The following is a 15463-nucleotide window of genomic DNA, read 5'->3' as shown; positions in this document are numbered from 1 at the left end:
CAAGTTTATAAACTTGTCCACAGATCTGAGCATCAACCCAAGAGGTGTTGATTCAAAACACATCTAGTCAACAAGTGATAAAACCTCGTTGCTTTTGCTGTAAGAGGGGAAAAGATCCACTGAGCCAATCCGATATCGCCCATACCACCATGACTAGTAAATGTTTTTCCTAGCAAAAATAGAGGATTCAAATATTGTAAATAAATACAAGAAATTAAAAGCTAGCTCTATCACATTTTTATATATACCGTCTCTTTTAACCTTAAGAGCCTGAACCAAAAGAACAAGAGCTTTTTCCTTGTTAGGATAAAAATTTGAACTTGTAATGACGTTTAAGTCGTTAATGTGATACAAGCCTACAGAAAATTTGGAAATCAATTCCGTTTGATGGCCTCCACATTAATATTTTTGTTTATTAGAAATAAATTCTGTTTCTTCATATTAAATATTATTGGCAGAGAGTATTCAAGCTCACAACTGGATTCTAAAAAAACTAAGTTATCTAAAGAAAATGATATAATCAAGACTTTTTTTTTTTAAATTTATTTGACAGAGAGAGATCACAGTAGACAGAGAGGCAGGCAGAGAGAGAGAGAGAGGGAAGCAGGCTCCCCGCTGAGCAGAGAGCCCGATGTGGGACTCGATCCCAGGACCCCGAGATCATGACCTGAGCCGAAGGCAGCGGTTTAACCCACTGAGCCACCCAGGAGCCCCTAATCAAGACTTTTATAACAGTAACACTAATGTAATGACAGTCTATGCCCAGGGATTCCTAAACCTGAGCTCTTTTTAACACTAACACCAATATTCCCTCTGCCATCACACTTCCCATCCTCCCGAGTCTGCAAGGGAATGCATGGATATTATCCATAAGCATAAGAACTTAATTGCTTAATAAACCTGATGGCCATTTCAGCATCCTAGGTAGCTTAAGAAATAGCTTCTACCCCAAGTTAATTTTTCAAGCTTATAGTTTTTAATTTTTAAATTAAATTTTATATTTTTAAGCTTATAATTTATATGCTTATGGCACATAAACAACAGCTTCTTTAAACATTCAAAAACATCCATAAAAAATGGCTCTAACACAACAGTATCACCAGTACTTGCTCATTTGCATCATTTATCAAAAGGTATTTGGGGTTGAACTTAATCCTCCTTTACCATACAGTAAACTCACTGGCAGACAAGTGAGGAAAATTCCTACAACTCTCCTGGAATGGCCACAGCACATAAATATGGGAGGTTCTAGTTTAGGCAGAAATGTTTCCTTTTATATAGCAGACCATGATCATAGGCACTGGTCAGTATTTCTAACCTCTAAGTAAATCAAGAACCTCAAGCTCTTGCTAGGATCCTCAAGCCCTTACCAAAAGTACACTGGTCCTCAGGTGTGATTCTGGTGATCTGAAAAGAAATCTTCCACAGGTTTCTAGTAGAGTACATGCCATCTCAATATGGTGATGGGAAAAGTCTGATAGAAGCATCTGTAACAACAATGATGATGAGAAAACACAAAAGACAACACTTCAATCCTGTTAAAGAAAATACAGATCTAATGTGTATAACAACTTCAGATATGTCAACTGTGAAAAAAAAAGCTAGTCTACTTTGGCTTAACAAGCTTCACTGATGAGTATCTTGTGTTCAGTCACAAAAATTTTATATAAAATCTTCAATATACTTAATGTCTTTTCTTTCAGATAAATACACGAAAACTAATATCAAAGCCTTTTGTATATAATGACTATTAGATGCTATTTATTTAAGCACCTGTGACATATACAACACAACTAACATTTTCTAAATCACTTTGTTGTTTTTGGTTTATGGGACATTCACTTGTAAAATTCTGACCACAACAGGCACACTGTATGAAATTTAGAAACATAACACATTACCACAGCATTTCAGTATTTATCCTCCTAATCTTTCTCTATGCACATTTTCTAAACCAAAACAGATTCAAACATATCACATTATTTAATAACTTGGTGTTTTTTAGCTAATATGACTATTTTGCTGTGTCCTTCTTTATCCTTCTATGGCATGATTTAAAAGAGGCATATTACTGCATAATATGAACTACACTAAAACCTAAGTAATTCTTACTTATTGGATATTGAAATTGTTTACGATTTCTTGCTACTTAAACTGTGGGACAAATATCCTTGTAGATAAATTTGTACATTTATTATTTCCTTAAAGCAAACATATAGAAATGGAATTTCTAGGTCAAAGAAATGTATACCCTTCCTATATATCTATAATAATTACTATAAAGAAATATACTAACGTTTAAATTGTTCCATGGTATGATTCCCTTCAAATTCAGCACTAAGAAATCTTTCACAATCGTTTTTGAAATGCTGTCCAGAGATTCCCTAAATGTACTCTGCTGTCCTCTGAGATGCTCCAAGTAGATTTAGGAAACTTAACCCCTTAAATATTTACAATGACTATTAATATTTTAAACACTCTTAAGAAATCAAGCAATAAAGAAACTTGATAAATTTGTTTAACTTGGGGTTTTCCAAATGTACTTGACTCCATGAGACCCACTTTGTGTAATATACCTAACAACCTAAGGAAATCAATTTGATACAAAATTTGTCATGATCAATTCAAATTTTAGAATTATTCCATCTCTGCTGCATCAGCTTTACCACATATAATTACTTACTAATTTCTAGCTTAATTCCATTGTGGACAGAAAACAATTGAGTAATTTCAGTCTTTTCTAATTTTCTGCGATTTTTGTTGTTGTTAGTTACGGTAAATGATCCACGTGCACCTGAAGAGATTTTAAGTTCTGATGCTGCTGGGTATAGTGTCCATTAGATCCAGGTTGTTAACTGTATTGTTCACTTCTGTATACATATACTAATTTCGTCTGCCTCTTCTTTCAGTTAATGAAAGGTGTTTCAAAGTCTCTCACCATGACCATGGATTTGTTTACTTCTTTTCCTTGTTGACTTTTGCTTTATATATTTTGAAGGTCCCTTACTGGATTCATACTTATTCAGGAAGGTTAATAGTTTCCTGCTAAAATAAGCTCTTCGTCATTATGAATTGTCCTTCTTTATTTACAATAAATGCTTTGTACCTTAATTGCTTAATGATAATGAAAACAGGTGTATTTTCTTTTTTAAGATTTATTTATTTATTTCAGATAGAGAGTGAGCAAGAAAGTAAGCATGAGTGACAGGGAGAGGATGTCAGACTTTGTACTGAGCGTGGGGCTCGATTCCATGACCCTGAGATCACCACCTGAGGTGAAACCAAAAGTTGGATGCTCAACCAACTGCACCATACAGGCGCCCCCAAACCAAGTGATTTTTAGTCAGTTCTTCCATGGTATACTCCCCCAACCTTTTTATGTTAGCCTTTCTGGTCTTCATATTTATCTTTCTTGAAGGCAGTCTACAGTGTTTTATTTATTTATTTATTTTACAGTGTTGTTTTAATAAAGTCTTACATTCTTCAGGCTTTTACTTCATGTATTTTGTCCCATTACATTTCATGTAATTACTGTGATAGCTGTATTTCTATCTACCATACTATTATTTATTTTTGACTCTGCTCATCTATTTAAAGTTCTTTTTCACTCTTTTCTTGTCCTCCATATTAAACAAATATTCCTTACTTATTTCATTTTTTTCCAGCATTTATAACTAAAACTTTGTCTACTAAAAACAACTCAAATAATGTGGCACTAACCTTTAAACAATGTAATGTATCATTTTTTGTGAACATCTTAAATTTAGTTAATTCTCCAATAAAACGAACAGTTTTGTTCTTTGTTTCAATATTGATCTGGTCCTTTTTTCGTACCTACAAATTAAAAGAAAAGAGACATTAACTTAGAGAATTAACATTTTGAAATCTCTGATAAGAAATGTAATTTTAATAAGATTGCATTCACCCCAAATATTTTAAATAAATCTGCATAAATTTCTTGCTATTCAAATTACTTTAAGTTAAGGCACCGTAAGCTCTGTGGAACACGAGTGCTGGGATATGATTTGCAAACAGTTCCATGGTCAAATAATTTTGGAAAATGATACACTTTATTGGGCTTAAATAGGTTCTCAGATAAAGAAGGCTGTTTACCCTAATTTAATTCCTTTATTTAACAACATAAGGCTCCTTTTGAGATGCTAGCAACTACGAGTTAACATCTCACTAATATTATAAGGAACACACTTAAAGAAATGCTGCTTTAAAAATAATAAGTACCAAGAGCTTACTTAAGCAAAAAATATTAGCAAGGCTTGGTGTATTATACTTATGAACTACAGTATGCATTTTCTATCATAAATTCATTACAGTGAAATTTTTGATATAATCCCTATTCTTTTTTTATCATCAGTCATGGTTGTATATCAAATTTCAAACCCTTTGCAAATATAAGCCTTCTAACTTGGGCACATGTTTCAAAAAATATTCAGCATAACAAAATCCTATTATAATAGTACAAAGCAAACGTATGTTAAGACAAATGTAAATGGATTACAATTTCATCAGCAAACAGACTAACATCAAACAGTCTAAAAATCTTTTATGTGAACAACAGTGACAATAACATGGTGATGTCTCGAACTAGTTTAATGTACTTTTTCAGAATCCTCTACTGTCTTATTCAGTTGTTCAAAATGGTGGTGCTTTGAACCAGTTTAGTGTTTTCTTTTCCAGATTACTATCCTATCTTATTTGTTCCACATAACAACATTCTGAGAAAGGAACAATAGGTTATAATCTGATTTAATAATTTAACAACAAAACAACACAAAGCTCTGGAATGACTTGATGAAAGATCAGTACTAAAATCCCAGTTTCCTATTACTTGAGAATTCCACTACCTTAGTATGTGCTGGGTTTTAAAATAAGGCCTAACCTCACCAGCAGGTAGACGATTAATGACAGTCATTTATATAAATACTAAACTCCTACATACTCAAGGAGCTAACACTTGGATTGAATTTATTATCTTCATTTTTAAGGACCTACTTTCTATAGCAAGCAGAAATAGGTGTTAAGATTTTTTAGCTCTTCAGGGATAATTTTTAAATAAAACTAAGTTTACTCATTTAAAACATCAGAGCAAACTAGAAGCTCACTATAAGCATTTATTAAAGCATCAATAAAACTGTATCGATTAAAAATAAAATCACAGAATTCAACTTATAGAACTTTAACCTTGACTGTTTTAGCAATTCAGAAAAGAGCACAGCTTTCATAAAGATCCTTACACAAATAAATGTTTAAGTACTACGTATGAAAAGCTCCTCGTACTGAATTATAATTTTTTCTTTTTCTTTTTTTTTTTTTTTAAGATTTTATTTGACAGACAGAGATCACAAGTGGGCAGAGAGGCAAGCAGGGGTTGGGGGGACAGGTTCCCTGCTGAGCAGAGAGCCCAATGCAGGATTCGATCCCAAGACCCTGAGATCATGACCCGAGCTGAAGGCTTAACTAGCTTAACCCACTGAGCCACCCAGGCACTGATTTATCTTATTTTATGAACTCTAAGAGTATGGATTCTGGACCAGACTTGCTGGGTTTAAATCCCAGCTCTATCATTTACTAGCTGTTACTTAAACTCTGCCTCGATCTCCTCTTCTTTAAAATGGAACTAATAAAAGTAACCTACCTCAAAGTTGTTGTCAACTGATACATGTAAAGCACACACAACAGTGCCTGGCGCTAGGAAGAATGCAATAAATATTAGCTACTACTAATTTTATTCATCTCTGTATATTTGTATCACTATTATGTGGACATGAAATAATGAATAAGTTTATGGAGTGAACAAATAAATGAAAACGCTTAATGTTTATAGATTATCGCAAGGACAAAAAAAAGCAAATAATCTATAGTCAGAAATCTGAGCCCCTTTCAGTCATTCTACACCATTCTGGGGGTATATAATCTTGGGTAATTCACACAAATTTCCTCAACCACTGGCTCGCCTAGTAAAATATAGATAAAAATAAGTATGGTGATGATGACAGAGGCGGTGGTGGTATTAACGACAGCTATGCTTCACTTAATTTCTAAACAACTGGCTTACAGAACAAAATATTATATCCCCTTCAAAATGGTATAAGAGATGTTTTAAATGACGGCAAAATGCTTCTCAGTGAGAAATTAAAGAATGAAAAATTATATACTATAAACTCATCGCCCCCCGCCCAGAAAAAACTACAGAGGAAAAAAAGGTAAAGAAAATATACAAAAAGATTAGTAGGTTTGCTTTTGGGGCACCTGGGTGGCTCAGTGGGTTAGAGCCTCTGCCTTCCGCTCAGGTCATGATCCCAGGGTCCTGGGATCTGGCCCCACATCGGGCTCTCCGCTCAGCAGGAAGCCTGCTTCCTCCTCCTCTCTCTCTCTCTCTGCCTACTTGTGATCTCTGTCTGTCAAATAAATAAATAATAATAAAAATCTTAAAATAAAAAAAGAAATAGGGTTGCTTTAAAGTGATGAAATTATGAGGCTTCCCCTCTTCTTTCTAAATTATCTTATATTTTCTAAAGAACCCATGCTGAGCATGTCTTTCTTCTACAGCTGAAGAAACAGGGAAACAAAAAATGTGTAAGGAAGCAACTCAAAAATAATATACTAATGCTGAATCTTGAGAGGGAGTGGGGCTGAGAAGTATACAAACATGGTTTTAAAAATCTCTTTGGGTGACTCTGCATGTACAAGCTCTTAGTAACTGCTGTGGAACATTATACAATTTTGGGTATTACGGAGCATTGTAACTTTCAAAACAAGTAACACAGCGTACCATCTACAATTATTCTTAAATATTATTGAGGGTAAGGAGGTACAATCTAAGTAACATGACAAAATTGTAGAATTCTTAAATGAATTATGAAAAATCAATTCTACTTCATTCCCTCATTTTCAGATGAAAAAAAAAAAGGCTTTTTAAAAGGCTATAACTTATAAAAAAGACTGACTTATTCTGACTATTCATTATTTTCTAGTCTCATTTGTTGACTCCTTATGATCAAAAAGGTATGTCCAAACATTTCTGCGGAAGTAAATAAACTAACAATGTAAAATTTTCTATATATTGGCGGCGCCTGGGCGGCTCAGTCGTTAAGTGTCTGCCTTTGGCTCAGGTCACAATCCCAGGGGTCCGGGGATCAAGCCCCACATCAGACTCCCTGCTCAGCAGGAAGCCTGCTTCTCCCTCTCCCATTCCCCCTGCTTATGTTCCCTCTCTCCTCTCTCTCTCTGCATCAAATAAATAAACTTTAAAAAAACTTTAAAAAAATTTTTCTATATATTTCTAGTTCAATGTCTCTTACAGAATTTTACTCACATAATCAATTTTATGTAGCAAAAATGTTGCTTACAACTCATTTATTAATGACAGCTAAAACTGAGATCAACTGAATAACTAAATTCCTAAGCATTAATAAAAACTCTTTGGATACATCAACATATAAAAATTAAGGCTTTCCGAGGCCTATCTAGGAAGACCCTCCTCCCCAAACTGGTCCTTCTATAACTTCACCCAAATAGACATGATACGTTGTCCTCTATAATTTGATCATTTTGTTCTACATAAACTTTATTCATTTAATCATTCTAATTTTTTGGAAAATCTACTATACACTAGACACTAAGAAGGCACTAAGTCTATAAACAAGTAAACTTGCCTTCAAAGTTTATTTTGTGCTGTGGACCACTGATCTCCAGGGTAAGGTAGGTAAGACTCTTGATTTACTAGAGTGTCGGAAAAAAACGTCTTGGAACTTCTATTTATGTTTTGATCTCACACTTTTCAATTTACTTTTATTTTATAAATTTACATAAAATATTTCATACAACTGCAAATATATACAATTTATATATAAGCATGCCAAACTGGGCTATGTGGTCAATTTACTTTACCACTAGAGAGATTTGATTTAAAAAGCTGAAAGACTGCTAATTTTTAAAATGTCAGTCAGGGGCACCTGGGTGGCTCAGTGGGTTAAGCCGCTGCCTTCGGCTCAGGTCACGATCTCAGGATCCTGGGATCAAGTCCCGCATTGGGCTCTCTGCTCCGCAAGGAGCCTGCTTCCTCCTCTTTCTCTCTCTGCCTGCCTCTCTGCCTACTTGTGATCTCTGTCAAATAAATAAATAAAATCTTTTTAAAAAAAAGGTCAGTCTGATATGCTTATATTTAAATAAAAGCTGTCCCTTTGCTGTAAAGCAGGCTCTGCTGAAAATTTGGAGCATGGAAAATTAGAACGGAAAAAAATATTTCTTACTGCCCCACTATTCAAAGACAGCCACTGCTAACATATTGATACGTAATTTTTTTCTTTCTTTACGTTCCAAGCATTTTAACATAACTATACATTTATTCTGTGTGAGAGTTTACAGCTTGCTTTTTTTCCCCACCAAAAGAAGCACTTTCTGTTCCGAAAATTTTTTAGTATTACTTTCGATGGCTCTATATCATTTCAGCACTGCGACTACCTGACCATTTTCTTAATTCACTGTTGGGCTTCTAGCTTACTTTCCATTTTTTCCCCACAATTCATGATGTGAATAAAGCTTTTTTGGGTATATAGGATTACTTACTTAGGACAGATTCTCAAAGTTGTCCAATGTATAAATGCCAGTAAGAATCTTGAAACCTATTACCTAATTCCTCCTCCAAATTCTGACCTCAGGTGCATGTAGTTTTTCATTTCTATTATCTTTACTAATCTGTTGGTCACATTAGTAGATTAATTGTTGTTTTAACTAGAATTTATTTGACTACTAGATGAGATTTCATATAGTTCTGTTAACCAGTTTTATTTCTCAGGTGAGATTCTTTTTTTTTTTTTTTAAGATTTTATTTATTTATTTGACAGAGAGAAATCACAAGTAGGCAGAGAGGCAGGCAGAGAGAGAGGAGGAAGCAGGCTCCCTGCTAAGCAGAAAGCCCGATGTGGGGCTTGAACCCAGGACCTGGGATCATGACCTGAGCCGAAGGCAGCGGCTTAACCCACTGAGCCACCCAGGCGCCCCCTCAGGTGAGATTCTTAAGCAAAGGGTATGATTGTGATAATATGCTGGAATTAGAGGAGAGAGAAAGGGAAGCCTAAGTAAAACACTATTCTCATAATTCAAGCTATGAAGAGGAGATGCTAGATTTGGAGGAGTGTTTTAGAAGATAGTACCAACAGAATTTGGTGAAGGCTGGCTCCAGAATGTCCAAGGAGCAAAAGTAGAAGTCCTTCTCTTAGGGACTAGAGAAAAAATATTGCAAATTTACAGACAGAATAAAAGGTGATATGAGGAAGTGAAGGCTAAATATTTTTTTTGAGAATTCATGAGTTTATTTTATAAACATATTTACCTAGAACCACATGAGAACTTTCTAAGCACCAAGAGAGAGGTTCAGGCAAGAGACATGTATTTGAGTTTGCTGAGAAATAAAAGTCAACTAAAGCCCAGGTAAAATGTGTTCTGTCAAAAAGGAGGGTGAAGAAGGAGGTCTGGGGAATGTAAAAATACAGACTCAGCTGGAAAAAAGAAGATTTTTATTCTTGATAAAAGATATTGAGAAAAGCAGTCAAGTAAGAACCACGAGAGTGTGGTGGGAGAGAAGGGATCATTATTATTGTAATAATATCTATGTCTGAGCACTGCGTGATGAACTTTATATCCATTATCTTGTGTAATACATAAGAACAATCCCATCTGAAAAGATACCAGTATTATCCCCACTTAATAACTCGACCAGAGTTAACAATGCTAGCAAGTGGGGCAGACAGAAGGGCAGAAAAAAAGAACAGTCCAGCAGTTTAGAATCTGTAGGGACATCAACTAACTTAAAGTAACTAAGAGGATGCTGGTGGTCTCTGCCAGGGTGCTATGATGAAACAAAGGGTAAGTGTCAGAAGCAGAAGAGACAAGCATACTCTAAAACAACTCGAACAAGAAGCAAATGAAAGAGAGTGGGGGGTGAGGTTGAAGACATTTTCTTGTCGCTATTATTTTAGTTTCACTTAAGGATGGGAAACTTTAGGCACATATAGAGACAAAAAGCAAGTTGCTGGCAAAGTCTGCAGATGTCAGGGTTAGAAAAGATAGATCCTGGAGGAGGCAGAAGTGATCAAGTTATTTGATCAAGTGACTTCAAGTTACTCTTCTCTCCCCTGAAAGCAGTGGTTCCCACAGTATTCTCCTAGAATTCTGCTAAGTCTCTGAGTTGTAACAAAGCATTACATAAGGAATGAAACTTCCAAGTCCCGCAACTCTCACCCCAATTATCAATTTCAATTATCAATTTTGGTGGGAAGTGAAAGATACATGAATAGAATATTCTTAATCTTAAATTTCTCACCAAAAGCATTAATTATGCTTGGTCCAGCATGTATGTTATTTTTGGATTTGGTTGAGGGGTATATGTGTGACTCATATAATACAGTCATACTGTCTGCCAGGAAAAGTTTCTTGTTTTGCATAATGGGATTAAATAAATCAAAAAGAATATCATAATTCTTGATGCATCAATCCCTGAACTGGCAGCATTTATCAAAGTGTGTTCTTTGACCCCTTCCAGGAGATTCAAAGTGCACATTACCCTGTTAAAGCTTTGGGAATTCTTGAGAGAACAAAACAAAATCATTTAACTCTCTTGATCTCAAGTGTTTCCAAAGAGCCTTTAAAGCACATAAACCGGTCCTTGCTTAATACTACGTATGAAAATCCAGAACACACTTCAGCAAAAACTGCCCCAGAAAAATCTTAACCACAAATCTCATATAAACTAACTCCTATGGCAAGAGGCCTTTAGAAGTCATCCCACTCTTCACTGAAGACTTTTTCCTTCTCTGAACTCAAGGTTCTTACTCCTGAACAATTCGTTTGGCAATTAAACATGCAATTTCTTATAATATCGAATATATTCAGGGTTTAAATGTTTATTTCACTCTCATTTTTGTATTTATGCCTTTTCTTCACAACTAAGTTGTAAGATCCCTGTTCTCAGGAATTACTTCTGTTCTCTGAGCACTCAGCAATACCAATTTCTGTACAATGAGTGCAATAAAGTGCGTACTGGGCACAGCAAACATTTATGTGCATCACAAGCAACTTGCTATAAAGCTAAGTTTGTCAATTTTTTCCCATTGGCTAATATAACCACTTGAATTTCATGCGTTTTCAGTCTACAATATTCACTTTCAGTCATGTTTAAGGAACCATTTTACTCCTTTCAAGGCTTTATTTATATCCCCTTACAAGGTGATGGGTAGTATGGATTTGGAGAACAGCTAACAGGCAATTTAAGACTCCTAGAACCAGAAAGGGAGAGAAGCTGTCTGGAAACTGGTCCCTGGTACTTACCAGGGTACTCTTTAAAAACTTACCGCTATACAAGATAAAGATTGTTAAGGCAAGAATCAATAAAAACATGGACTATCACACCATTCACTGCTCAGATAAATTATACAACCTCGTGTACCCCAGACATTTGGACTCCTGACACCCCCAACGGGCATCCCCCAGGCACTGTGCCCTGACTTGCACAGCCAATCCTATGTTTCTTCTGGGAACACCAATGAGACCTGCTGGCTCTCTTGACCTTAGAGAATGGTTTTTAATTTACAAAAGCAAAAAAGTGCAGTACCTGTAGGAAACAAGGTAGCAGCAACAGCTCATCTCCAAACTGGAATATACTACTTATCAATTTCAAGCTTTGTTGAGAAAATTACATTTTAAAATCTCAGAAGCCCATTAATTCTGAACTCTTAACCACTATCAAATTTCAGAAATATGCTTACCAATACAAAATTATATTCTTAAAGAATCCTCACTCAACTTATAAGTATATAAATATGTGTGTATACATATATAACAAAATAAATGCTTAAATACATACATGAAATCTGAAATCCCCCCTCAGCATGGAACAAAGATCCTCTGCTACATCAGACATGCAGGGATGCAATGTAGCAACCAATCTTGCATAAAATGGTAGCAAATCCAACCTGCAAAAGTTATATGTGATATATGTAAAAGGAAAGACATACCAGAAGTGATTAATCTTAAAATTTAAACTTTCTCAGATATATTCACACATTAAATGATAAAAACTAGTAATCGTACAGACGTGCCTATTTATTGCCATCATAATGAAGCCTATGGAAATTCAACCTGCTTTGTGAAAGCTTACTAATAATCTGGCATTTGCTATTCAGTGCATTTACTGCACATATGCAATTTCACTAAGTATACAATTTTGATAATATATGAAATACCAAGTGCAGAAAACATCAAGTTTTGACATGGCCTGAATTTTTGATCACATAATTACTAAGTAAACAAACCTAATGGTAACTTAAATAGTGCAAAACAGAATCCTTTTAAACTATTTCCTTCTTTTATTCACAGGTAAGTTATTTGCAAACTTTAATGTCTAAAGTGAAAGGGTAACCAATAACCAAGATGGCATCTAAGAAGTCAAAATATTATCCAAAACCCACACACTAACTTCTGCATCTTATTCATTACAGAAGCTACTCAGATTCACCCACAGTGCCTATCCTCTCTTACTTTAGACAATAACTGGCAAATATGTGGTTATTCATGCTGCCACCCCCTTCCATTATTAGAGCACTTTCTCATCAAGCCTGAACACAGCCCCAGAGTCCTGCTTAACCCAGCACTCCAGGCAGCCACTACTAATCAGAATGAATACACAAGCTAAAATTACTTTCCATTCCTGCCACAGCCATTATTTTATAGAATTCGATTACCAAACGATGCAATACTCAGCAGACGCTGCAGATTAGCAGCAGTGAGGAATTAACAAAAGCAGCTGCGGTGACCGCATCAAGTCATAGGGAGCGAACAGTGAGAAAGGAAGTTAAAAATTATAAAAATTCAACACAAAAGCTCAAAAAACTAAGCAGCCCACAGCCACGGAGAACAGAAACACAAAAATCCTACATTTATCCCTGAATACATCACTACAGAATAGTGATGAAAACAGTTTCATCATCAGAGGAAAAAGTATGCACACCATGCAAGGCTTAGGATTAGATCTGGAAAACTCAAAGCGTGGACAGATTAAGGCTCAGCTGGAAGAAGAAACACAGCAAAGAAAGAAAGAACGGAGGCTAATCTGAAAGGTGGAGAGAAGTGCTCAAATTCATACCTGAGAGCCTAAAAACCTTTGCATTCCTCTTTGACCACTATAATTTCTTTTAAAAATTATCATTTAGTTCGTTCTTACGTGCCCGGTTCTATCCTAGGCACCTAATAATATACTTCATTGAACTTGTTGATACTAATAACCATCCCAAAGGTGGATATTTTAACTACCATTTCAGAAATAAGGGAACAGATGCTGAGAGAAGTCAGGAAAATAGTAGCTTTGTATTAGTGACTCAGTAAATTTTGTTAAAGGCATCACCCCTTTCTTTACTGAAACAATAAGAAGTTCAATCCATTACATAAAGGTCTAATGCAAAATATTTAATGTTAAATGTTACTTTAAATGTTTCTTTGAATTATTTAAGAAGTTTTATCAACTGAAGGTTAAGCTCCTGTCATACAGAAAATACGCACATGTGGGGCACATTACTCCTTGATATTATAAAAATGAAGTGTTCCCATGATATATTCTCATAAATAAATAGCAATTTTCTTCATGTCTATTAGCGTAAAAAGCAAGCCTAGGACAAATGAACCTTCAACTTCCTTGCATAACAGATGGATTCACACTAATAGCAAATTTACTTTATAAATTTTTAAACTTTGGTTGGAATATTGTATTTTAATATAATTGCAATACTTTTTAGTTAGAATATATTATCTGGTTTTTCACTTGTTTTTCAAACCCGCTTGAGCAACAAATACTTTTTTGTTTCAGTTCATAACCAATCGCCAAATACAAGTAAACTACTTATACCTGTGTCTAGGTTCTACCACCCACAATTGCCACAATTTCCAATCAGAAAAATGAAGAATACATTAAATAAATACAAGAGCTGAGGTCATAAGACAACAAAGAGGAATGTGCTCCGAGTTAGGAGACTCAGGTTCTAACTCTCTCAAATAGTACTTCTGTAACCTCTAGTCTCAGCTGCCCTGGCTAACCCTCCCATGGCTGGGAAGCTCACCTCAGAACCTCCGCACTGGCTCTTTTTTCAGCTGGAAGATGCTTTTCTCTTTCTCCAAATATCTACACTTACACCCTAACAAAGGCCAAATCTTATTTGGCTAATAATTCACCTCCTCAATGAGACTCCTTCCAAATACTCCCCCGAAACCACAAATCCACCGGGCCCCATGCCCACAATCCTCTACCCAGCACTATTTTTTTAAAGTAACATTTTCACCTTCTAACATATTATATAATCTACTTACTTGTTATGTTTATTATCTTGTCACCTTTCCCCACCAGAACATAAGTTAACTCCAGGGAAACAGTTAACTAGTACTCAACACAGTGCCAACAACACAGTGGGTGCTCAGTAAACATTTGTTAGATAAATAAATGTTACTGGTATCTCACAATTAGGTTTATTTATTAATTATTTTCTTTTTTTAAGTAGACTCCATGCCCAGCGCAGAGATCAATGCAGGGCTCGAACTTACAACTTCTGAGATTGAGAAATGAGCTGAGACCAAGAGTTGGACACTTAACCAACTGAGCCACCCAGGCTCCCCCAGGTTTACTGTTAGCTTTTAGTGTCAAAAATACTCTTCACCACTCTGAGGAAGGATAATCTGATTTTTATAAAAAAAATATTAAACTTCATCAAGTTTTACATTTTATCAAAGCTAGCTTATCAAATATTTTATGTACTTAATAGGATAATCATATATTTTCTTATTTTACATATAGGTTTCCTATTTAAAATATCTTTTAAATCATAAGATTAATCCTCTGATCCTGTTGGATTTTTATTTATTATACTATTAAATATGATTTGCTAGTTTTTTACTTGGAATTTTTATATGGACATTCAAAAGTGAGACTGGCCAATCCTTCAAACTCCCTTGCTCTTTGTTACATTCTGCTTATTCATAGTAGGAAATGGCAAGTTTGCTTTTCTATGCTCTAAAACAAACAACACAGCAGAAAAATCACATTTCCATAAAAGACTGAAAGAACTCAAAAAAACTATCCAGTCTTACTCTATTTAAGATGAAATTAACTGATAACTTCACTGGTCTACTTTATCTTGAAATAATTTGGAAATATATATTTTCCCCCCAAAAATTCAGTTTCGCTGTGATTCTTTCAAGTGCTTTTAAAAATATTTCTAGCATATCATCGGGCTCATTTCTTAAACTTTTAAATGTTCTTTTTGTTTAAATTTTCTAAATGCTTCCCTATTTGGATTTTAAGAAATAGCTCTTGAGTTTTTTTAATTAATTTTAATTTTGGTTGTCTTTCTCAATGTATTTTTCAATACAATTTAAAATTATATCCACTTAGCACAAAAATTTT

At 34.9% G+C, this 15463-nt stretch overlaps 1 protein-coding gene across 3 annotated transcripts in view; it reads right to left on the bottom strand.

The window, feature by feature from the left end:
* UPF2 (UPF2 regulator of nonsense mediated mRNA decay) overlaps nucleotides 1-15463 on the bottom strand; it is a 115507-nt gene that overhangs the window by 41485 nt on the left and 58559 nt on the right. For all 3 annotated transcript variants that reach the window (XM_047740860.1, XM_047740861.1, XM_047740863.1), the window contains 3 exons: nucleotides 11882-11990; nucleotides 3721-3834; nucleotides 1371-1487 (listed from right to left, as the gene is read on the bottom strand). In XM_047740860.1, coding sequence (XP_047596816.1) covers nucleotides 1371-1487; nucleotides 3721-3834; nucleotides 11882-11990 — 340 coding nt within the window. The remainder of the gene's footprint in view (nucleotides 1-1370; nucleotides 1488-3720; nucleotides 3835-11881; nucleotides 11991-15463) is intronic.

The sequence above is a fragment of the Lutra lutra genome, chromosome 8 (genome assembly GCF_902655055.1).
Source record: "Lutra lutra chromosome 8, mLutLut1.2, whole genome shotgun sequence".
NCBI lineage: Eukaryota > Metazoa > Chordata > Mammalia > Carnivora > Mustelidae > Lutra > Lutra lutra.
Note: the sequence above shows the minus strand (reverse complement) of the source record. Positions and strands in the feature narration are given on the sequence as shown.